General features: G+C 43.1%; 1 protein-coding gene across 2 annotated transcripts in view; it reads left to right on the top strand.

The window, feature by feature from the left end:
- PGS1 (phosphatidylglycerophosphate synthase 1) overlaps window positions 1-25,752 on the top strand; it is a 39,054-nt gene that overhangs the window by 1,239 nt on the left and 12,063 nt on the right. For both annotated transcript variants that reach the window (XM_081849718.1, XM_081849717.1), the window contains exons 2-6: window positions 14,970-15,159; window positions 16,038-16,115; window positions 16,815-16,914; window positions 18,083-18,272; window positions 18,677-18,855. In XM_081849718.1, coding sequence (XP_081705844.1) covers window positions 14,970-15,159; window positions 16,038-16,115; window positions 16,815-16,914; window positions 18,083-18,272; window positions 18,677-18,855 — 737 coding nt within the window. The remainder of the gene's footprint in view (window positions 1-14,969; window positions 15,160-16,037; window positions 16,116-16,814; window positions 16,915-18,082; window positions 18,273-18,676; window positions 18,856-25,752) is intronic.

Genomic DNA, 25,752 nt, shown 5'->3' with positions numbered 1-25,752 from the left:
AGGTTTGCAGCTGTTATCAACTCTTCATCCCCCCCCCCCAGCATGGGGCTAAAAGGACAACTTTGGAATTCAGGTGGTTGTGTTTGAAGCATCTTGTGATAAGGCTACAGTTTCATCACTTCAGTATAAATTAGTTTCCTTTTGCTAAAATTCAGGAAGCTTCCAGACCAAATTCAGGAAGCTTCCAGACCATTGCTGGACCATTCCAGACCAGGAAGCGGAGAAGGGGCTGGTGGATGCTGCAGCGATGGCAGTGGCTTCTTGGTGCTGAGCGAGGAAAGGCCATGCTGAGCAGGAATGTCGCTGCTGCTCCCTGGCTCTGGGCCCCTCTGCCACCAGCGTCTCAGCATCAATGCCCCCCATCTCTGCTTCCACCTTTAGCCCAGATCCTTGAGGACTGGCATCTTGTTCTTGAGGACGGCACCTCAGGAAGGGCTGGTGGGGGTGGAAGAGGGAGCCTCTTCCTTACCCAAAACCCTGGGGAGCCTCTGCTGGTCCAAGTTGGCAACAGTGCTTTCGGTGGAGCTGCCGGGCCGACTCGTGAGGAGGTCCCCAAAGGCAGCGCACCTCAGGGGAGAAGGAGGCCGAAGGCGCACCGATAATCTCCACTCCTTGGGGAGGGAGGCATGCGCAAAGCGAAAGGAAACTCAACCTGGATTGGGCTCACCGCCATGGACTCCCCTCCCTGCACCCTCCCATCTCTATCCACCACAGGATCCTAAGAGCAAGTGATCCCCCCCCCCGCCTTGCCTGGAGAAACACCCTCGCCGCTGCACATCCCTCTCCCAAGTCCCAACAGGGGTCTCCAAAGTGCGCTTTGGCGCATGGCAGCTGGCATCTCTTGTGCCTCTCTCTTTCCCTCCCTCCGTCTTCTAACCCGGAAGCATCAGTGGCCCCCTGCAGCATCAACAGCCCCTTTCTCCGCTTCCTGGTGCTGAGCGAGGGAAGGCTGTGCTGAACAGGAATGTCACTGCCTCTCCCCAGCCCTCATTTCCGGGTTAGAAGTGTTCGTATTCCAAGTAGTTCATTAACTAGGCTGTTCGTAGACCAGGGTACCACTGTATTTGATTGGGAGGTCTTGTGCAATAAATTGACATCCAGAAAAAATCATATCCTTGTGATAAGAAACGTGATGAGGAAATGCAATGGAAAGTGTGGGATAAAACTTGTCGGACCTCCCTGCTAGTCAGAATGAATGCTTAATAAGCAGGTAGTCTGGAGAAGACTGCATTGCCTCCTTGAATTATGTACTGTATTATGTTTGTGAGAAACATGATATACATCATTGGTGCATGAATGTTTTGAAATCCTGGCATGTGTCTGGACATGTTTTCATTATATGTATGACTGGGGAACTTGCTCATACTTTACTGCTTTGCTTAATACATTGTCTTCATGAAATTAACCATCATGGGCATACTGTTGAAACTGTACAGAGTAAAGAGGAGTAAAATTCATGCAATCTGCTTTTTAAAAAGATCCCGTGTACCTCACCAGACATTCTTTCTTTTCGTGAATTTGGTATTAACAGCCTTACATGTTTCATTCTTGTGTGGAAATGCTACAGAAACCAAGATTTTTCCTGTACTAAAGCTGTTTACTTTGAATGTGATGCTTCTTGGAAATAGCATTCCGTGATTCCTAAAAGCTCAGGAGTTTATTGTTGGCTTAATTCTTTTCCCTGTATGGTAATTTTTGTACTTGTTCAAGCTTCTCCAGATCTTCCTCATCCAAGGACTAGGTTACCTCTTTTTGCATATAATGTGGTGATAATTTGGTAAAATGCGCTTTCTATTTGAAAAGCTTTTATTATGAACAACCTTGTTATACAGCTGTGAAAGATTCTGACATTGACAAAGAGTTTCCTTTTATTGAATCAGACTATTGATGCATCAAGCCTAGGAGTCAGCAACCTTTCTCAGCCGTGGGCTGGTCCACCGTCCCTCAGACAATGTGGTAGGCTGGACTATATTTTGAAAAAATAAATAAATGAATGAATTCCTATGCCCCACAAATAACCCAGAGATGCATTTTAAATAAAAGGACACATTCTACTCATGTAAAAACACGCTGATTCCCGGATCGTACGTGGGCCAGATTTAGAAGGCGATTGGGCTTCATCTGGCCCACGGGCCTTAGGTTGCCTACCCCTGATCTAGCCCAACATCCATTTTGATATTGTAGCACTTGGCAAGCTGCCTCTCACACTTGAATTGACTTGGAAATAAGTGAAGCTATATTTTTCTGCCCCCACTGGGAAATGGTTTGGCGTATTTCTGATATCACCAAATACTCTTCTGCCACTCTCTCTTCTCTCCCTCCTCAACTAGCTAATGCTGTGGTGCTGGTGGCAAGCTGGGAAGAAACAGTAAGAATAGCATTTTCCTTGCTGTTTCAGCTCTCCAGATATTTAAGGTGCTACTGGAAGGATTTTTTTTTATTTTGTCCAGATTTGTAGTTTTCTCAATAAACTACTGATACTGTACTGTGGTAGCCTTTGGGAAAACTACCTTTCCCACAGGTAATTTTGCCTGGTGAAAGAAGAAGGGAATACCTTCTGCTTAGATGGGGAATGGCTGGGTAGTAGACTAGGACATTGTCTCTGGGTTGGAGTATAGTTTGAACTTGAGGAGGGTTTAAGGGTAAAAATATACTCCTTGTATTTGAGGCAAGCACTGTGAGCTCCAGCGACTCATATTTCCAAGTTTCAGGATCTTGGTAATGTCTCTGACTACAGAAACATGCTTTGAATAGCGCATGGAGCTGGGAGGTGTCTCTGCTTATTGGCAAAAAAGGGTTTAGCAGTAATACAAGGTGTGAGTGGCTGATTTGCCATCTTCTGGCTATGACAAAGGTCCGTCAGAAAGGGCTGAAAGATTGTGTGAGGTGTGGTTGGAGGGAGATTTAAGGCGGGGGCTACAGTGTGTGTGAGAGACTGGCTACATAGAACTACTGGTTTTGATTTATAATTGTATATAACTATATTGTCATCAAATCCTTATAACCTTTTTTTTTGAAAGTTAATAAATATTTAATAAAAAAGAAGTGATTTTTGAGATTGGTTGGCATTAGTTTCAGAGTTGGGCTGCAAAATTAAACCTTGCTCCTGCATGTAAGTAGCCATGTTTATTTGACTTTTCTTGATCAATGAATCCAGTGCTTATTTTGCTCATTTTTGACATATTAGTGTTGCAACTATATTTATGTCCCAAGGCAGCTTATTCTCCACTTGTTTTATGATTTTCTTCTTGTACTGCAATCTTTTTTATGTCAGCTATTTGGAAAGGTCCCCTCGGGCTTTCTGCTGTTTCTGTAGCCATCTGGCAGCAGGCTTTTTATTTTCTTCGTAAACCTTAAAAATGCAAAAGTGAAGGACTGGAGAAGCACAGCTGGAGTGCTCATTTGGTTGTTAGGTTACTGCGGAAGTTTGGCTGCTTTTTTTGTTTCTGTGCAAAAGCATATATAAATAAAAAAAATATAGTAATGCTCTCAAACTTCACATAACTGTCAGCTGCAGATGTAATGGGTTCAGTGTGAAATAATGAATTTGGTGCTATGACATAACTTCTCTCAAGAATTTACTTTGGAAGAATGAGACATCATTTTTGGCATGTTCATTACTATCAACCCACTCTTCACTCATTTACTTAACAATATACCAGAAACTTACCTTTATCTGTTTCAGACAGTTTGGGGCAGCCAAAATAGTAATGCTTGTGAATCAACGTTTTCTCTGTTTTGCATCTCTGGTATCGGTTGCTCTCTTTCATATGTCAAATTTACTAGCATTCTGTAACTAACTAGAAACAGTTTCCCCTGATCTGTGGCTAAATTCAACTTTGGATTTCTTTTACATGTTCATGTTCAGGTAAAATCAGTGCTTTTTTCTGGGGGGGGGGGCGCAGGGGTACGCGTACACCTAAACATCTTTATACTTTTGTCCATTTACTGTATTTATTTCCCTCGATTTGGACTATAAAATGCTGATTTTCTTGAGAAAATGAGAGTACCCCTAAACATTTTTTAAACAAAAGCACAGGGTAAGATGATACATAACATATCATAATAGATCCTAAGGAATGTCAAGGCTATTTGCCCTTTTCAAGAACTATGGAAGGCAATAAGTAGTAGTATGGAGGAGATTGTAACTAGTGTGCTTTTTCTTGTTAGAACCTCCCCCCCCCACCCTATTGTAATTTGCAGAATTCCTGAAAAGAGCTTATATAGTTATACAGTTGCTCCAAACATGGGTTATCAAATTGATAAGGTTAATAATATATGATTAACATATATTTGTGAGAGAATATATTCTGTGGGAGTGATATGCTACTGTTTTTTACTGGTTAATGGAGGAAACAGCAGGCTAGGGCATCTCATTTGGCCATGAGACAATGACTTACATTGCAGCAGCCTTTGGCTATAAGCAATAAACTTGACTGACTGACTATGACATAGGGTCACACTAGGTGTGAAAACTTCCACAGAGCTTTTCATTAAGGGTGATTTGCAATAACAGGATGCTATAATGGAGCCATGTGTGTTTTTGGTACCTGGCTCCTATTTTCAGGAATTCTCTCAGAACTAATGTTATATATTTTTTCAACTGCATTTTTTAGAATTGTTTGTCAGACATTTTGTTTGTCCCTCCCCCCCCCCAACACTCCCCAAGTCTTAGAGCTTGAGTTTTGATCTCTAAACACCATTTACCGTATTTTTCAGTGTGGTAAACCCATACCCATTTTCATATGTCCACTAGGTGCACTCATTTATATCTTTTAAACAGTTGCCTTTAGTTTTGCTGTTCCAGAATGACCACCTTAAAGTCAGTTACAGAGTGTCCTGAGGAAAATTGCCATCTGAAATAAATCAGTGTGAGAACATTTCAGCCTCCCAGGACATTCTGTAACTGACTTTAAAAGTGTCCATTCTAGAACATAGGTACTTCAAAGGAAGAACGCAGCTTGAAACAAGTGAAACTGTTGAGTTGCAATTCATCAATAAGTTCAATGCCGTTGCTTGTTTGTTAAAATGAAACAAAGAATTTTTATCACAATACATATCCATTTGTTGGATATCTGTCTTATGACTGATTCTTGCTCATGGTTCTCTGCCTAGACGTGTGAATACAGTAGTCCAAGCAATTATCAGCAATCTGCTCTTGCAGAATATAAAATATGTTCCTGTGTAACATATATTTAAGCTCTAATTGTCACTGTAATTTTTGCACCTTGTTGCCATTCAACTCTCACTTAATAATCTTCTCCTTTAGATACTGTAACTGCCAACTAAGACTTCATGCATCTGATAAAGTGAGCTTGGGTCCCTGAAAGCTTGTGCTTTGATAAAAAGTGATAAAAATTGATAAAGAATCTTTAATTGTTTTTATGTGTAATGATCGGTATAAAACAGCAGTGGTTGTCTGTGCAACATTTGGCCCACGTTCTGATAATTAATTTTATTAGATTTATATCCTACTCTGCCTCCCAAAGAAGCCCAGAATAGTTTGCAAAGATTTCAAAGAGCAGGTGATGAAACTGACGAGACTTTGGAGCGCATTCCTGAAATTAAACTCTCTCATTATCATGAATGAATGAATTTATTAATACGGTCACAGACCAGCATCACACACACAATATCACAGATCATAAAAATATCAGAAATACAAAGGACAATATAAATATAACAAGGCTCTAAATATAAAAATTAAAATTAATTGTTAGCATGTCCCCAGTAATTAACATTTAGGGGTTTAAACATTATGGGATACCACTTGCTTCCTGTATTATCATGAATTCTCTTTCCCACAGTGAAGTGACTGGAGACTAGTTGCAGAGACGAGTGAGGGCAATGTTATGTCACTGTGACATACCCTCCCATGGGCCATTTTTGCACAGTTACTGGAACTCTGTGTTACTTAGCCTAAGGCTGCATTCAAAATCCCGTCACAGTAATTGAAAATCCCGTAACAATAGAGAGAATTAGTAAGCATCCAACTTACTGTTTCATAATTAGGAAGGCTAGCATTATCTGTTGATGGTAAATAGAGAACAAAAATAAGAGTGGATACACGTGGATGAGATGCCAATCATGTCACATGAAACAGTAAAGCAATGTTTCACAAACTTGGGTCTCCAGCAGTTGTTTGAACTACAACTCTGATCATCTGATCATCCCTAGCTAGCAGGACCAGTGGTCAGGGATGATGGGAATTGTAGTCCAACAACAGCTGAAGACCCAAGTTGTGAAGGTGAACACAAGGAGGAAATATAACAACACAACAAAATATCAGACATGAAAAACTTCCCGATACAGGACTGCCTTCAGATAATTGTTTATCTCTCTGACATCTGATGGCATGGCATTCCATAGTGCTGGGCGGCCTTCTGCCTGGTTTCCTGTAACTTCCAGTGAGGGAACCAGCAAAAGAATGTGGAGACGCTCCTTCAGGTATATGGAGATGAAACTGTAGTGGATGCCAATCCACACTTTATGAATATCACATGGATATGGCCATTTAAACATGGTAACACTACCTGGAATGTGCTTTCCTACATGTGATTTTTTTGCCCGTGGGTTAGCAACAGATTTCTTCCTTCTGTTGGAAGCCATCCAGAGTGGCTGGGGCAACTCAGTCAGATGGGCAGGGTACAATTAATAAATTATTTTATATTATAAGTAATCAAGGCTTGGTATTTTTAAAAATTGCATGCTATGCTATTCCTGTAATCCAGCAACTGTACCCATTTGAAGTTCATTAAGGTTCATGTTAAAATTTGTAATATCTTTTGACTCAGTAAACATTGACTACAAAGAAGCTAAGGATGGAATTCAAAACTGTGCTATGTTCAATGTTCTGTTGGCATAATCAACCCACCCCCTTTGTTCTGGGGGATCTCTTGCCCTGAGCCAATTTTGGAGGGGGGAGGGAGGAGAAAGCCCTGTTGTTTAAGCAGAAGACCATGCTTCTGCTGATAGGGTTCATTATGTGAATCCTACCTTAAGTTCCTGTCCTTCATTTTACTAGCAGTAAGAAAGCAAATCTATGTGGAACATCCATGTATAAATAAGAGTGCATACATCTTGTATGCTGATTTAAAGCTACAAAAACAACTGAAATCTCAAGGAAAATATTAACCTCTTCCTGTTGATTATTGCTGCTCTGCTCAGGTGGCAGGGTCAGGAGAAACAAATTTCTGCCGGTGTTTTCACATAAAGCAGGTGCTTTTTGCCCAGGGTATTGAATTACAGAACTTTCCCAGAATTCACATAGCAAGCAAAGACTGTAGATGTTTGCTTTGGAGATGCAGCATTAAATGCTGCAAGCATTTATATGCTGGTCTCCAGCCCCAAGGGTTCCCATGGTGTCTAACAATTAAAACAATAATGCACATATGCCATACATGAAAGAGATTCTCGGAAATAAAGTCACAGTCTTTTGTACAATTGCCCCTTCTCAAGAAACTAAACTTGTCAGCATAAAATTTAGATGGTGAAGAAGAAAAAAGAGAAGATTGAATTTTCTTTGATTGCCCATGAAATGCACCAGCGTTTCATCATGTTTTCATTTGTAATAGTTTTTTGAATCTGTGTAATGCTTTAGCATCTTCAAGATTCAGTCAAACTTTTCTAATTAGTATTGTGGTCTAGAGGCTTGACTGTGGAATTTGGAAATCCTGGGCCAAATGCAAAATGCTGCAGTGTGTTATCCTCCATTTTAGCAGCATAATGGGAACAGCGGCTTAACTTGCCAGGTTCCTTAGAGGACAAAACATAATGTGTGCATGGGACAAAATGCTTTGCATACAATGAACAAGTTCCTGGTTTTTTTAGCATATGAGAAGGAAAGCTTCTGAATAGCATTTGTTTATGGCGAGTCTTGCATTATCTGGGAAAAACTACTTGCTGCTTGGGTTACAGGAAGTATGTTGGATTAGCATAATTTCTTTGTTTTCTCAGCAGATGTTCTTAGACTAGTTTTTCTCTTCATGCCAGCTCATCTGTGTACAGTAAAGCATACTGTATTCAAAACAAATCTTTTCTTTTTAAAATATATATTCCTAAACGATTAACAATGATTTCTCTGTTGGAAAACGTCCTCTCTTGGCCCCTCTCCCAAACCTTTGGATGGCTCCCAAGTAATTATTTTGTTGCCAATTTCCATAAATAATCAATAGCTAGAAAAGCGGTTGGATAGATTAAGTGTGGTCTGTTGAGCAAGGAGGCCCAGGAGGCCTTGAAATCTGTACAGCATATCTGCAGAATCTGTATCTCTAACACAGTTTCCAGTGGCTTTCATGGGAATAAGTAAATGTCTTGTCCTCCTGGTTGTGTGGAGAAAATACAAAATGGTTGAGTATTGCACAGACTTCTTAACCCCAGGTAGCTCTTTTACCCCAGCCTTCTCTCTCTCTCTCTTTTTAAATAATCAAATTAAACATACAGTACCTTATTTGCTTTCTAACACTGTTCTTAACACCATAAAGGTAAAGGGACCCCTGACCATTAGGTCCAGTCGTGACCGACTCTGGGGTTGTGGCGCTCATCTCGCTTTATTGACCGAGGGAGCCGGCGTGCAGCTTCCGGGTCATGTGGCCAGCATGACTAAGCTGCTTCTGGCAAACCAGAGCAGCGCATGGAAACGCTGTTTACCTTCCCGCTGGAGCGGTACTTATTTATCTACTTGCACTTTGATGTGCTTTCTAATTGCTAGGTTGGCAGGAGCAGGGACCGAGCAACGGGAGCTCACCCCGTTGCGGGGATTCAAACTGCCAACATTCTGATCAGCAAGTCCTAGGCTCTGTGGTTTAACCCACAGCACCACCCCGTCCCTATCTTAACACCATATGAAAGCTTTATTTTGCAACCAAGTTAAAGTATTTGAATTAAAGTAATCTATTAAAATGTGTACAATTTAGTCTGAAAAGGTTTGCATTTCATCACAGAATTCTAGGTTGTATTGTCTATAGCCATGTTATGCCCCCTACACACAAGGATATGGCAATATAGAAATTTAGGTTATATGCATCTCCTTGTCTTCAGGGGGATAAAATTGTTACATGGGTTAAACATATTTACCTCTTAGAATCATGTTACTGCTGTTCTTCACTTTTAAGGAAGTTTAATGTAGTTTTAATTGAATGGTTGTAATTTATGCAAGTTTGTACACTACGTTAAAGGGGGCAGTTGTTTTCTATAAGGTGCTATATAAATCAGCTAAAAAATATGATTGTGTTTTGTGCTGAAAGTATATGCTACACTTCAGTCATGTAGCAACCGTTTGGTTATTCATCATCTTCAGGAACACAGGATATGGAAATGTACCCACATGAGGTCATTTTTGTGTTTTGTTGAATAGATGGTACTACTGCCAGGGTTTTGAGTAAATTAGCATCTTACTCCTAGGGTTTCGTTTCAATAGCACTTTTTTGTAATGACAATTACTATATTTCTTTTAGAAGCAGCTTGCTCTTTGATCTGAGCTGTTTTCCACGCAATTGTGGGAAAGAGGAAAAGGTGAATACTCAAACTATTTGTAGCATCCAGTAAGCATGACTCAGTTAAAACAAGGGAAAGCAAAAGTCTCAGGCCACATGTTCACACCCAGCCTTCTTACTTTAAGGAAGTTACCCTCAAGCCTTTGTTGTTCATTGCATCAGAATGTTAACAATAAAACTAGTTTCCCAGATTCAGTCACAGCCTATGCAGAAATACAGTAATATAGACTCAGGCATTCCAGTGAATCAAGAGCTGTTGGCAAAAGCCACTATGTTGTGGCTTCTGTGTGGGTGATGCACACTGAGATATCATGCAATCTCTCTTCTCCTGTCTGCCGAAGAAGCTGAGGTTTAACAAGAATTGTGGTACTTGAGCTCACTTTGTCGCGATATTAGTCAAAGACCCACTTCCTAAAAATAGATCTTCCAAAACCCCCAGATTTATAAATAGCAGATACTTCAAATTCAAGCGATAGACAGACACCCCTTATTCAATTCTTTCCCCCTCCCTAGGTAATTTTGATACTGCATTTATGCTGGCTAAAGAATTGCTTTCTGGATTAGCCCACCAGGTTGATAATATGGGATCAGCTAGCTGTTTTATTTAAAGAACTGCATTACCACTTCATGGTTGAGCCATGGAGGCTCAATATTTGGTCTACAGGTGGCATTTATTTTTTTAGGTAGCCCACTTTCAGTTGCTTTGGCTCAGTTTGCATAATGCACTAAATCAAACCCATAGTGTGTAGAAACTATGCTGCTGCTTTCAGTGTTAGAAACTGAGATAGGAAAGCCATGAGCTAAATGGCATCTAGGTTCTGGGCACAACAACGGAATGCCAAGGCACACTTTTTATAACAAGAATACAGAGCTGAAAATGAATGAACTGCAGCTAAAATATTACATTCATTTTTCACATTTTCCCCTGCCCACCCCCCTAATATTCATAAGAGGGTCTCTTCTCCAGTCTTCAGAGAGTAGCTGGAAATGGGGAGGCAGAAAAGCTCATTTCCTTCCACTCTGCAGTTTTAAACTGAAATCTTAGGCGCAGTACTGCTCCCAGAGCTCAGAAACTGCTCACGCTAATTTCTGTTGCAAAATGCGCCTAAAACAATGGGAGTTTTGAACACTGGCTGCTTTGCTATTCATCTGGTCCTGCTGCTGTGAGCTAAGCCATGGTTTGTCTCAGTGTGATACTGGGCTTATCTTTTGTCTTGCTCCAGACAGAGTTGTAACAAAGGTTTGTTCTAAGTGTACAGGTTGTAATTTGACTGGAGTAAGACAAATTATGAGCCTGGTTTGGATGGCATACTGAGCCATACCATGGTTAAGCTCACAGCAGTGCAGCAGCGGCAGGGCTGGAGGAAGAACAAAGTGGCCACAATTTCCTCTCCAGGAACCTGCACATTCGCATTAAGCCATGGTATGGTTTTGTGTAAGATGCAAACCAAGTCTTTAAGTTTATCTATTTTAGCAGAAATAGTTGCCCTGTTTAATCACCCTAATTCCACTACAGTATGTTTTGTGGCACCCTCACTTGAGAGGCTTGTCTCACAACTTCATATTTGCTGTGCCTGCCGAAGATCTTTGTTTTCTTTTCTTACATCTATAATTTATTCAAGGCAGTGTGTATTTATTTAACATAATTTGTAGCCAGCTTAATTGTAAATAAAACCTCTATGCGTGGCTTCCACCCAGGCACTGACCAGATCCAGATTTACTTAGCTTCAGCGATGTGATGATGTCTTGTGCCTTCAGACCAGGTATTTTCCCAGCCTTTGTAATCTCTGTTGGGTATGATCAGTGCTAGTCATAGAGTCAACCCATTGAAATCAATGGACTTAAGTAATTTGAGTCCAGTGGGTTGTATCCAACAAAGTCATCCCTTTTGCATGGACTTCCACCTGTGCAATAGGACTTCCTCTTGCTCTCCTCTTCCTGCACCCCATCCCCAAAATCTGTTCTTAGATTCCTGCAATACTTGTGAGCAAATTGGGGGTGGGCATGCATGAAGAAGAGTTGGAGAGGAAGAGCTACTGCACAGGCAGAAAGAAGTTCCTTTGTTAAGGGGGCAACCTTGTTAGATACAACACAATGATTTCAGTTGCACTGACTTGGATGTCACACCAATCTTAAATCTTTTACTGACTAAAGATATTTATTGAAGTTCTAAGATCTGTGGAATTTCTGGTCCTGTTAAGTTTTCTGTAGTGATTTTATTCTCTGTTGCTAGTTGCTTGTTCAGTGTTTTATAGTTTTATGATTTTGACACTTACTGTGTGTCCCCAGAGAAGTTTTAATTACTGGGAGGAGTGGGTAGTTGGGTTGAAAAGGCAGTTATTAAAAGCTCTGAAATATAAAGAAGAGATCCGTGTGTGCTTCCAGACAGTTCCCCTTTTTGGACTTGGAACAGTATCTTCCCATTCTGCATTTCAGTTTTGGATGATTCTTGACTATTGAGAAAGCTTTAAAAGGTGATTGCAAGATAGCATTCTGTTCTGTGGAAAGGAAATAAGAAGCTCTGCTGTGTGTAGTCTCTTACATGTGTTGAAAGAAGACATCTTTGAACTCTTAGCTATCTGCATAAATTTCTTAAAATGGGAGATGTTCTCATCAGCAAAACACAAGCCTCAGGGTAGTCTTAACTCTATTCACGAAGATAAAGCGGATTAAAGATCCCTGGGCCCCATGTATTGTCCTGCTCTGCTTGTATTAGAATAAAGTTCGTGTTTGAGAGGTGTGATTCTCTCCCCCCGCCCCCCCATTCGCAGAAGGAAATTGCAAGTTACTGTTAGGGATCACTGAGAGAATATATTGTTGATCATGTTATATAAGTGGACAAGCACAAATTGTGTTGATATTGTTTCTGTGCACATGCATTTAAGTGTAGCCATGATGTTGATAAAAGGGAGGGAGGGTGGATTCCCACAATGCACCAAAACCATGTTCCTTATCAAGTTGTTTTGGGCGTTTGAAAAGGCATTTGAATGTGCTTCATGTTTAATAAATACAGGTAGATAAACCAGTGTCACCTTGCTAGTTTGCTGCTCTTCAGTTGCCTGTTCACAGACAGGACAAGGGCAGTATTTCTTAAAGTTCTCCTTTTCAGTTTAAGGAGAATAGAAACTTTCCCTCCAGATTACTGTAACTCAGTATTGCCAAAGCAATGCCCAGTCCTCACAAACTGTTGAAAAACGAAATTGCTAGGAATTCTTCCACACTCTGAGTCAGATCTCCATTGTGATGAATAGGCAGTGACAAACCGGTGGGCTTTCTGGGAAATGCAATGGCAAACTGTCTGGGGTTTTTTTGTGCAAGGATGCATGCAAACCTTGTGAAGATTCAGTGTTTTATCATGAAGTAAATAAGTGAAATCATCTTCCTGGAATCTGTGGTCACTTGAGCTTTGGACCAAGAGTTCCTCATAACCCTGAGTTCCTCATAAAGTTCTGGTAAAGGTCATGCACGTTGAAGCAGATTCACATTGATGGAGCAGTGTGGGATTCAGCTGCTCATAAGCTTATATACTGAGAGGATGGTGTCTCTGTTAGGAAATGGTTTGCTAATGTACAGTTAGTTAACGTTATTTATTTTAAAAATTATTTATTAAATTTATATCCTGCCCTTCCTCCCAGAGGAGTCCATTGCTAAGCATGTTATTTCCTCTGAGCTCAACTGTCTTTTTTGGTTTGTCTCTGTATCCTTCTCAAAATACAAGCCATGGCTGTAATAATGCCAGGGCCTTGAAACCGGATGCTGGCACATTTCTTCCCTGCCTCCAGCTTTGATGTTTGTTGTGTTGTAGCTTGTAGTAGTTTTCTAATAGTGGATCTATTTCCACCAAGGATTATGTTGTGATCTCCTACATGTGGTCCTTTTGGAATAAATACCAGAGAGAAGCTCAAACTTCCTAGATGAAAATGAAACCATATTTATGCAGTAAAGATAACTAGGGTACAATATAAACAATCCGTTGAAATTGAAGTACACCAAAAGAATAGCCCTATTCAGATGTTCTTAAATTATATCCGTAGAAGGAACACACATGCTGACCAGCCGCTTCTGACATTTCTTTGTTGAGTGGGAAGGGCTAAAGGGGGATTCTGAGTGCATTCGGTGTTTGGTTGAATTCACTTCCAGTCCTCCCCACAATCAGGGTTCCCAGTTGCAGGGACAACTGTAACCATGTTCAACTAAACACATTTAGATTTCCCCTTTAGATTTCCCATTCAACACAGGAAGGTTGGGGGGGGGGGTAGAGAGGTGCCGCTAGCGCATGCACTCTCTATAGCTATAATTTAAAGGTTGAATCCCGCTAAGGCACCATCTGCATGATAAATGTAAAGCAGCATCATACCACTTTAAACAGTCACAGCTTTCCCCAAAGAGTCCTGGGAACTGTAGTTTGTTAAGGGTGCTGGGAGTTGTTAGGTGTTCCTTCTTTTCCTCACAGAGCTACAGTTCCAAGCAATCCCTCTTTCCAGAGAACTTTGGAAATTGTGGATCTGTGAGCAGAAGAGGGTTTCCTAACAACTCCATTCATCCTTTACAATTCCCAGGATTCTGGTATGATACTGCTTTAAATGTATAGTGCAGATGGGCCCTCGGTCGTTGTGCAAGCAGAGCAACTTTTGCAAGTGCAACAGAACTACCCCTCCCCTTTCCCTCTGTTCCCCTTGCACTGCACCAATATCTGCTGGTGAGGTGGGGGTAGAGAGGAACTCCACAGCAGATTTGGGTGCATGGAGGGGAGGGAGTGGATGTTTCCTTGTGAAAGCTATTGCACTTGTGAAAGTTCAGTGAATGCAATTGCTCAGTTGCATACAGCAGTACCTTGAGTTACAGACGCTTCAGGTTACAGACGCTTCAGGCTACAGACTCCGCTAACCCAGAAATAGTACCTTGGGTTAAGAAATTTGCTTCAGGATGAGAACAGAAATTGCGCAGCGGCAGTGCGATGGCAAGCGGGAGGCCCCATTAGCTAAAGTGGTGCTTCAGGTTAAGAACAGTTTCAGGTTAGGAATGGACCTCCAGAACGAATTAAGTTCTTAAGTACCACTGTATAACCCTGTGAAAGGCTGAATAGGACTATAGTATTGTTATTTCAAGAGCTGAAACATGAAGTGATCACTGCAGTCTGTCACCTTGGGTGTTGCTACTCTGGCCACTGTCTTTTTACAGTGCATTCTGTTGCTGTTACACAGTTGTGGGTCAGCTTTACTACTGTCCGCAGAGCCTCCTCTTTAGCCTTGAAAGGAAGTTATTAACATACAGCTCAGGTCTGCCTTCCTTCCTTTGTCTACAGCCTGCTGTTCCCCTTCTTGGCAAAAATTGCCCAGCTGTGAGTAATGGAGGTGAAAGGCAGATGTGTAATGCTTCAGGCTTGACTACCCCCTTGCTCACACACCTGGAGGCAATATAAAGGAGAATAAAATTTAATGTATGCAACTCACCCCACTTCTTTCTCCTTATTAGATCATCATGGCTGCTGTTGGCCCCGCTGCTCTCTCCTACTATTCCTCAGCTAACAGCCCCACCTTGCTGCCTCTGCCCTGAGGGATCCCATAGATTTCAGTGGATCCGAAACCTCGTCCCAGAGTTTGGAATTGCCAGTTCCCATGTTAAGGTGCTTTCCTCTCCGACTGAATTCTACGAACTTATGAAGGTGATTTGGCATGTCTCCAGCGTGTGACTTTGGGAATAGGGGTGCAACAGAGCGTCAATGTCAAAATGCGTTTTCTTCATCCATTATTGCTTTCAAGTCCTGTGTGCAGGTTTGCCATATTCTTCTTGCTGGCCACTGTGAAAACAGAATGCAAGAGTAGACGGGCAGGGCTTTTTTTTTTAACGTTCATGTGTTTCTGTTGCCATTTATTGTGTTAAAAAATGACAACCCAGAATTTCAGAAGTACACAGTTGTGCTCCTGCAGTACTCCTCCTAAAAGTGTTTTTTCAAGCTTATGGATCACAGTGATCTTGCTTTATCATTCCTTATTCAGTAAGTCTTAGTGACTGAGCCCGTATGACTTTCCTCTGGATTGGATCTTAAGAAACTAAGTGTGGGGAGAAAAAATCCATTTGACCACGTATGGTGAGGCAGGAGAGGCTTGGCTGTTTTAAGGCACTTGGTTCAATTCCTGTCATTTGTGTAAAAAAAAATAAAATAAAAGTTAAGGTAGCAGGATTAGGAAAAGACCCTTTTCTAAAAACTTGGAGAGCCACTGCCAGTCATAGTAAATAGTAGTAGCTTTATAGTCTGGCTCAGTATGAGGCAGCTAGATATGTTAAATCTTGGACCTGTCAAGTGAAAGCAATAGGAATGCTGCCTTGTCCACTCTGATCAAGAGATATTTGTCCTAAAATGCAATGAGGTATGCTGTAAGCTTTTTGTGTGCTCACTTTGATACAAAAAGGAAGAGACATACTGATAGATAAAGCAGAATTTTTCACTTTTAAGTACTGGATTGAGTAGATTTTGGGAGGAACTTGAGGGCTTCACATGACAGACAAATCAGTGAATCTAAACTTTTCTCTCTTTCTCAGGGACAGATAAAGACGGCCAAGCGGCGAGTGGTTTTGGCTTCCCTCTACCTTGGAACAGGACCTCTGGAACAGGAATTAGTAAGTGTTTGAGCTGCAGAGAGCGGGCCACAGATACCTGAGAAATAATCAGTTAAGAGATGTCCTCTTTAGCTCTTCTTCAGTGTTGTACATAGCCTCCTTTTTCTAACTCCTTAATTCACAGATCTCTACCTTTCACCTTCCCTTCTTTCATCTCTGCCATCTTTGTCCTGTGGGCTTTTCATGGTAGATCTGTCAGCTTGGAAAAATGAAGGCAAAACATCCTGACATTGATGCCAGGCATGCCAGTGTGCCATATATATCTGCTGTAAGAACTGGTCTATTCACACATTCTTTTTTCATCTTTGCTACAGTACATTATTCTATCCTACAGTGACAACTTTTCTGCAGCCTGCCTTTGGACTAATGAGGAGCCTTTGGAAGAAATAACTTAATGATAGTCTACAACGAGAGCCCTAAACTGTTAAATAGATGAAGGGCCCTAAATTGTGTTCTCTGTGTCTTGTGACTGTTTTAATCTTTGTTTGCACAGTGTTAACATTCCTGTGATGGGAGAATATATACAACCTGCAGTGATGGGAACTATTAATTTTGCCCCCCTTTTGCGTGGGTGAATAGGCAGATGCCTAGCAGAGATAGCTGTACCAATTAGGGAAAACTATGAAGGCTTAGGAATAGTGTGTGCTCATAAAATTGGATTTTCCCTGTATATAAGTTTTGGTCTTATATTGTCTTCAGGTGGATTGCATTGAAGTTGCTTTGGAAAGGTCATTGCAGGAATGTGGGTCTTCCAACTTAAGAGTGTCCATTCTCTTAGACTACACAAGGGGATCTCGGGGTAAGTGTGTGTTGCTTGGTTACAATCGCTTCTCGTGTTAGCTGGGCTCTTCGGTTTAGGCAGGCTGGACATCTCAGCTCTAAAGAACTATGTTTATAACCTCTTCAAATTTAGAGGATTTCAGTAGTCTTAATCTGCAGATTTTCACACCAAGACTCTACAGGCAAGGACCATTTTACACACATTCAGTATGCACACAACTGTGCATGTGTGCATCACTGCAAACCTGAAAGTAACTAGAAAAAGGGCAAAAACGGCACCTACCAATCCCACGAGCCTTTGAAAGTCCTTGCACTGACCATTGAAGCCTGTGGAGAAGTGGAGTTTGAGCAAGGAGGATTGGACGGAGAGATTGTGGTGGAGTTTGGTGGATTTAAGGGTTTTTCAAGGGTTTTCAGAAGTTTGGAGAGTGTTTGCAGGATTTTTTGATGGTGTTCCCAATATAAGCAATTTCACTTACATCCAAGTAAAACGGTCCAATTTTTTTTCATCTGTTACATTTTGGCAAAATATTTTTGATGATGTTAGTCATTACTAACTTCATTGATTTTAGTGGGTCTGCTCTGAGTATTATGGAGCTGATACAGCCAGCTAGCTTCTGTGTTAGCTAAGAGTGAATCTTGGTATTCCATTCTTTCTCCTAATTAGGTTTCATCTTGCCAAAGTTGGTGGCAACATGGAAAGCACAAAACCTCCAACTCTCTGAGCTAGCATCACTGCAGCCACAGGGGAACATGTACATACCCAGGGGTGCCATCTCATCTTCAGGATTGTGGGTGTCCGCTGCCGTAATGTGGATGTGTGACATCACATGCACACGCCAGAACATAGTGCATGTGACATCACACAGACTGCGTGCAGGAAAAAGGTGACTCGCTGACTGGGGAGGGTGGAGCTGAACTGCTTCTCTCTTGGAGGCAGCGCCAGAGAGGCTGGCTGGCTCCCTCTCTCCAGCTTTGCTCATTCATTTGTTGGTGTCCCTGGAGTTGGCTCCTATGTACATACCAATCCTGATAAGCAGTAATTATCTATTGAGGAACTTGGGCTGCTAAGAATGTTGCTATAAAATATGGCTTGAAGAAACAGCTTGCTTAAAGTCAAATACGCATAGTGTGGCAAATACTGTCCTTTTATTGAAGCTGGCAATCCATTTTCATTTCCCCCCCAGGCCGAAAGAACTCTCGGACCATGCTCCTTCCACTCCTGCAGAGGTTTCCAGAGCAAGTCCGTGTCTCTCTCTTCCACACTCCTAATCTGCGTGGTCTTCTCAGACTCCTAATCCCAGAACGTTTCAATGAGACCATTGGGTTGCAGCATATCAAGGTCTATCTCTTTGATGATAATGTGATCTTGAGCGGGTAAGTCCCTTGTTGCAACAAACCTAATAATGGGGATATGTAGATGAATATTGTGATCTTTAGAAACAACAGGAAAAGCAACTAAGGCAGAGCATACTGCAAACCTTGCTGCTTGTTCTGCAGACATTGTGACATAATTCTCTCTCGCACCTTAGCATTGCTGGAATATTGCCACTGTTTCTGCTTCTGCAGAATCTTACGAATTTATTCCCATTTCAACTAAGCAGGTTTAGGGAGGTGGGTGAGGGAGGGTATCTCTGCCTGCAGATAGAAACTTCCTGTGATGGTTCAATAGACAGTCTTTCTTTCTTGACGGTACCAGGTATATGGGATAGAGTTTATACATAACTTTTCTGTTGTCATTCTCAGCTAGCTGTTAGCATCTCCCTCTGTTCCCTTTCCAGAGCTAACTTGAGTGACTCTTATTTCACCAATCGTCAAGACCGCTATGTGCTCCTACAAGACTCTCCTGAGATTGCAGATTTCTTTACTGAGCTAGTAGATGCTGTTGGGGATGTGTCCTTGCAGTTACAGCAAGATGATACAGTCCAAGTGATGGATGGGATGGTACATCCTTACCAAGGTAAGAGGACCATTTAGTAAGCAGTTTTGATAGAGGCATATTTTAATTGGTGTTACATGCCCTCTCAGCACCCGAAGTTATATGAGCCCAGCTGTTCTTCAGCCCAGCTGAAGTTCATCTTGTGTACCTCTAGACAACAAAGTACAAATAAACTCCTTTCATTTCCAAAGGGGACAGGAATGTTTGGGAAAGATTGTAGCCTAGTATGCCTTTCATAAAATAGGACCAAGGTTCAGACTTTCCCGTCTCTCAATAAAAGAAAGGGAACTCGGAGCAGGGCTGGAATAGACTACTTGGTTGCCACACCGAGTAGACAACAGTGATTTCCTTTCCACTGAAGATTGAACCTAAGCTAAACCATGGAGCTCTGCCCCCCCCCTACTTGATGTGTTGTTTGCCTGACCTCTGGACATGCGTGTCTTTGGTGTGGTCAGGTAGGGATGTTTCTTACGTGAGTCAGGAAGTCATTTAGCCCAGCCAGTTGGGAACTGACACAATCTATGATATCTAGTAATGGGATTAACAGTGATGGAAAAGGTGTGTTAATAGATAGCATTGTGATTTGGGGAATCTTTGTAGCCCCAGTGCTGTTTCCATGATGTTTAGAAGTTTCCTGTGGATTGCAAAAGTAGAGCTAGACATTCTGAATTCCATGCTTGTGAGTAGTTTTGCAACCTTACATTTGCAATGGGTGTGAGGGTTTTGTATTTTTAATAAAGCAAACAATTCCCAGTATTATAATAATAATAATAATAATTTATTATTTGTACCCCGCCCATCTGGCTGGGTTTCCCCAGCCACTCTGGGCGGCTTCCATAAAAACCAGAAATACACTAAAATATCACAGATTAAAAACTTCCCTGAACAGGGCTGCCTTAAGATGTCTTCTGAATGTCAGGTAGTTATTTATCGCTTTGACATCTGATGGGAGGGCGTTCCACAAGGCGGGTGCCACTACCGAGAAGGCCCTCTGCCTGGTTCCCTGTAGCTTTGCTTCTCGTAATGAGGGAACCGCCAGAAGGCCCTCGGCGCTGGACCTCAGCGTCCGGGCAGAACGATGGGGGTGGAGACGCTCCTTCAGGTATACTGGGCCGAGGCCATTTAGGGCTTTAAAGGTCAACACCAGCACTTTGAATTGTGCTCGGAAACGTACTGGGAGCCAATGTAGGTCTTTCAAGACCGGTGTTATGTGGTCTCGGCGGCTGCCCCCAGTCACCAGTCTAGCTGCCGCATTCTGGATTAGTTGTAGTTTCCGAGTCACCTTCAAAGGTAGCCCCACGTAGAGCGCATTGCAGTAGTCCAAGCGGGAGATAACTAGAGCATGCACCACTCTGGCGAGACAGTCCGCGGGCAGGTAGGGTCTCAGCCTGCGTACCAGGTGGAGTTGGTAGACAGCTGCCCTGGATACAGAATTGACCTGCGCCTCCATGGACAGCTGTGAGTCCAAAATGACTCCCAGGCTGCGCACCTGGTCCTTCAGGGGCACAGTTACCCCATTCAGGACCAGGGAGTCCTCCACACCAGCCCGCCCCCTGTCCCCCAAAAACAGTACTTCTGTCTTGTCAGGGTTCAACCTCAATCCATTAGCAGCCATCCATCCTCCAACCGCCTCCAGGCACTCACACAGGACCTTCACCGCCTTCACTGGTTCTGATTTGAAAGAGAGGTAGAGCTGGGTATCATCTGCATATTGATGGGCACCCAGTCCAAACCCCCTGATGATCTCTCCCAGCGGCTTCATATAGATGTTAAAAAGCATGGGGGAGAGGACGGAACCCTGAGGCACCCCACAAGTGAGGGCCCAGGGGTCTGAACACTCATCCCCCACCACCACTTTCTGAACACGGCCCAGGAGGAAGGAGCGAAACCACTGTATAACAGTGCCCCCAGCTCCCAGCCCCTCTAGACGGTCCAGAAGGATGTTATGGTCGATTGTATCAAAGGCCGCTGAGAGATCCAGCAGAACTAGGAAACAGCTCTCACCTTTGTCCCTAGCTCGCCGGAGATCATCAACCAGCGCGACCAAGGCAGTTTCAGTCCCATGATGAGGCCTGAATCCCGATTGGAAGGGATCCAAATGGTCCGCATCCTCCAGGCGTGCCTGGAGTTGTTCAGCAACCACGCGCTCAATCACCTTGCCCAAGAATGGAAGATTTGAGACTGGGCGATAGTTGGCCATACTGGCCGGGTCTAAAGATGGTTTTTTAAGAAGCGGTTTGATGACCGCCTCTTTCAGCGGATCTGGGAATGCTCCCTCACAGAGGGAAGCATTCACCACCCCGCAGAGCCCATCGCCCAGCCCTTCCCGGCTTGCTTTTATTAGCCAGGATGGGCAAGGATCCAGGAGACAGGTGGTTGGTTTCACGCGTCCAAGCAGCCTGTCCACATCCTCGGGGGTAATGGATTGAAATCGATTCCATGCAACTTGACCAGACAGAGCTCTAGCACTCTCCTGCCCCAGCCCTGCTCCCACGGTGGTGTCTAGCTCCTTCCGAATATGAGTGATTTTATCTGCAAAAAACTTTGCAAAATCGTTGCAGGAGATCTTGGGGTCTTTACAAAGCCCCGGTGGTAAAGGTGGTTCCGTTAAATTACGAACCACCTGAAAAAGTCTCCTGCTACTATTTTCTGCAGATGCAATAGAGGCGGTGAAGAAAGTCTTCTTCGCCGTCGCTATCGCCACTTGGTAGGCTCGACGTTGAGCTCTAACCTGTGTCCGGTCAGATTCGGAGTGAGTTTTTTGCCACCGACGCTCTAGCCGTCTCAGCGATTGTTTCATCGCCCTCAGCTCCGAAGAAAACCACGGAGCTGTCCGGGCTCCATGCAATCGGAGAGGGCGCTTCGGAGCCAGACAGTCGATAGCCCTGGTTAACTCCGCATTCCAGCGGGCCACCAGGGAATCAGCTGAAAGGCCATCAACATGGGATAAGGCATCCCCTACCACTCTCTGGAAACCATTTGGATCCATTAAGTGGCGGGGGCGGACCATCCGAATTGGTCCCACCTCCCTGCAGAGGGGAAGGGTCGCGGAGAAGTCCAGTTGCACCAGGAAGTGATCTGACCATGGCACTTCTTTTGTTTCACTTTTACTTAGTGTCAGATCACCCACGTCACTAGAGGTGAACACCAGGTCTAAGGCATGTCCATGACTATGAGTTGGGCCAAACTTATTCAGGGACAGCCCCATGGAGGCCATGCTTTCCACGAAGTCCAGAGCAGCCCCTTGTAAGGTCGTGTCGGCATGGATGTTAAAATCCCCTAGGACAACCAAACTAGGTGTCTCCAGGAGAAAATCCGCCACGACCTGAAGCAGCTCAGACAGGGAATCCTTGGTGCAGCGGGGAGGTCGGTACACCAAAAGGAATCCTGTACTGCCCCTATTGCCCAACTTCCAGAACATGCACTCAGAAAACTGGATCTTCCCAGTAGGACGCCTGGTGCAAGCTAGTGACTTCCTAAAAATCACTGCAACCCCCCCTCCCCGCCCACATGACCTGGGTTGCTGTGCGTAAGAGAAACCTGGTGGGCAAGCAGCGGCAAGGACAGGCCCATCTGCTTCCTCCAACCAGGTCTCTGTCACACATGCCAGGTCAAGTCCTCCATCCACAATCAGGTCGTGGATGGCAGTGGTTTTATTCCTCATTGACCTGGCATTACACAGCAACACCTTCAGGTCATGTAGGTTTCCCCTGTTGATTCCAGTATCCATCCGGTCAAGGCCAGACCCGGAGGCAGGGATAGTCTTCAAACAACGACTAAACCTGCCTCCTCGGTAATGACATGGTCTGGTCTTAGCGTAACTCCGCCTCCTGCCCATGATCACCGAGATCGGATGTCCCAGTGCTTCCCCCCCTGTGGAACTTGTCCAAGCCATCGTGATGACTGGGGCCCCACTCCCAGGCAGCCCTGATCTAGCCCCTTCAAAACAAAACATAAACTATACAGAACCAACAATACTGTATTGTTGTACAGTATTTGCGGAAGTGTTTGTGCATGGATGCTTATGTGCTGGATATTATTATGTACTCTTAGTGAGAAAGTGTTTTTTGTATAGCACATTTGTCAGGGGAATACTCTTCTGTTACAACCTGAAGAGAGCAATTTTTTTTTTAATATAAAGTGTTAAGATGCTGGGTTGTCACCTTCCCTTGGGAGAGGTTTTCCAAGCACTGCCAACTGTTGAGACATCTTCCTGGCAACGCAGTTGGTGAGATTTCTGTGATCAGGTGAGTTTCACCAAAGCAAATGCCATGGGAATAGATGTGGGGGGACTGCCCTCCAGTGTCTGTTTTGTTAATGAGCACACCACAAAGGTTGCCTGACAAAAGACCATGCCTTTTGGATGGCATTTGAATATTTGCCCTCCTTCTACTTCAGGGGTAGGCAGCCTAAGGCCCGGGGGCTGGATTTGGCCCAATTGCCTTCTGAATCTGGCCTGCGGACGGTCCGGAAATCAGCGTGTTTTTACATGATTAGAATGTGTCCTTTTTTAAAAAAGGCATCTCTGGGTTATTTGTGGGGCCTGCCTGGTGTTTTTACATGAGTACAATGTGTGCTTTTATTTAAAATGCATCTCTGGGTTATTTGTGGGGCATAGGAATTCGTTCTCCCCCCCCCCTTTCAAAATATAGTCCACAAGGTCTGAGAGACAGTGGACCGGCTCACGGCTGAAAAAGGTTGCTGACCCCTGTTCTACTTTCTCCCCCACGCCCTTTAAGTCATAAGGGCCCTCTTTTTTCATCATTTACACACAATAAACTCTGCTAGTTAAGTGACAGATGCATACAGTGTCTGTTTGGGCATTGAGTGAATGATAATTGCTTTAACACTTGCTCTAGTTTCAGCCAAACGTTTCTAGCTGGAAGTGTGTGTTCTTCCTTGTTCTTTGTCCTTCCACTTTCCTTTATACAATGCCTTCAGCTAGGAATTTGCCCCTGACCCTTGCACCCAGGGAAGAGGGCCATGCCTTCCTAAGAACACATTTGCTTAGAACTGTCTCAAGTATTACTCGTAGCTGCTTCAACCTGAAAGTGAAGGGTTCTTTCACCTTCTGCTGACCACTGGGTTGGCGACTAGATGCTCAAATCACATCAGTTGGAAGGAGTTGATCTTTTTTTGAAATGGGTATCCTTGCCATAATATCATAGTTTAGATAGCTACCAAAGCCTTAATTAAAAGCCTGAGTATTTTATTACTGTTCCTAAAGTGGGCAATGCCGAATTACTGTAGAAGTATATTATTGGCCATGCCCCCTGCTGCCTTTCCATTTCTTTACGGTCCTACAGTACTAAAATAAATGTTGGTCTGGATTAGAACACCAGGGATGAAAAATGCAGGTCATAAAATCCAAACAGTAACAGTGTAATCTTTTTATTCAGACTAACTAAAATGACAAAACAGCAAGCCACCTTTTGAGTTTTACCCAACTTCTTTAGGCTGATGTTAAGCAACCAAGTAAAAGAAAGGGTGTATTATGGGGAGGGGAATTGATGTTGCTCTTAAATGGTATACTGGAAGTCCTCCCTGCAGCATAGGACCATCTTAAAATGGTGGTATAGGAATCTCTCTGCAGACTATAGCATCACACTCCTGTGCATGCGTACTTAGGACTATGGACACTGAAGTCATTGGAATTTGCTTCTGAGTAAACATGGATAGGATTGCTTGGCAAGTTTGTGCCCAGTGCAGAAGATCAATTTGAAATAAGTTAATTTGAAATGCTGTACAAGATATTACTTCCACCTTTGCTTAATAGAAGGACTACCATGTTTTCATTGTTTCGCTCTCTGCCTTGTAGGGGACCTGTTGTCTCTCTTTGTATTAGAGGCAGATTGAAAAAACTGCTGGCTCTTACATTTTCAAAGAGAGGGTGGCTATTGGTAACAGACTGCTAGTATGCCTCAGTTCAACCTGAGATTTCTTCTGTTGGGCACACATTAACTTAATTAGAAATCTGTGGCAAGCTATAATGCGACAACCAGCCTCTTGTTTTCAGAGTATAATGTGGCCATTCTATGGTGGGTGGCAGAAGTCTGTTGATGTATGCTGCAGCAGATGAGGATACGTGAAGGGAGCCTTTATATTCCATCTGTCTTAGCAATGGGCTTTAGAAGCAGAAGGGGGGAAAGCATCTTTACCTTGATTCAGAGAGGAAATAGATGAAACCATCCATTATAGGCAGATGCCTCCAGCTTCTCTGATCAGGCCTGAGTAAGAGATTTCCTGTGTCTTCCCACTTTTTACACAGCTCCAGACTTGCTCAGTAGACAAAGAGTTCCTCCAGTCTGATTTGAGAGGATCCACTCTAATATTATGTGCAGGCACCGACCTTTTTAAGCACTTCTGATATATGTGTGACTGTGCCGAACTCAAAAGTGACCTGAAAATGTAACCAAAAGGGGCAGAACAGGGCAGGGGCAGAACGAGGTGTTTACAGGCTTTTTCAATGGTTTTTCAAATATACACAATTTCACTTAAATGTTTGGTGCCTTGGAATGTAACCCTCGTGTAAATTGGTAGTTGCCTATATTTTAATCTGTTTTTTGTCTTGCAAATTGTGGCTTGTACAAAAGGCAGTATATAAACCATCTAAATAAATACTTGCAGATCTATGAATTTTTGTTCTGTTCTTGAACTCAAACTAAAACCCATGCAGTTTGCCTCTATAGGATTGAACATGAGCAGAAAGTGTAGAAAAAAATCAGATTTTGAGGCTCCAGTGTCGACATCTGTTCAGCTGGCAAACTCCTCAGATGTCAGTAGGAAGTCCTCTAAACTGGAAAGAGTACCTCCAAGTGGCCCATGCTTTATATGGAAGAAATGCATTCGTAACTGCTGATATAGACTTATTCTGTGATAGATGTTTTCCTCTGATTGCCCCGACATTTGGATACAGGC

Source organism: Podarcis erhardii, assembly GCF_964252035.2.
Source record: "Podarcis erhardii genome assembly, chromosome: 2".
Lineage (NCBI taxonomy): Eukaryota > Metazoa > Chordata > Lepidosauria > Squamata > Lacertidae > Podarcis > Podarcis erhardii.
Note: the sequence above shows the minus strand (reverse complement) of the source record. Positions and strands in the feature narration are given on the sequence as shown.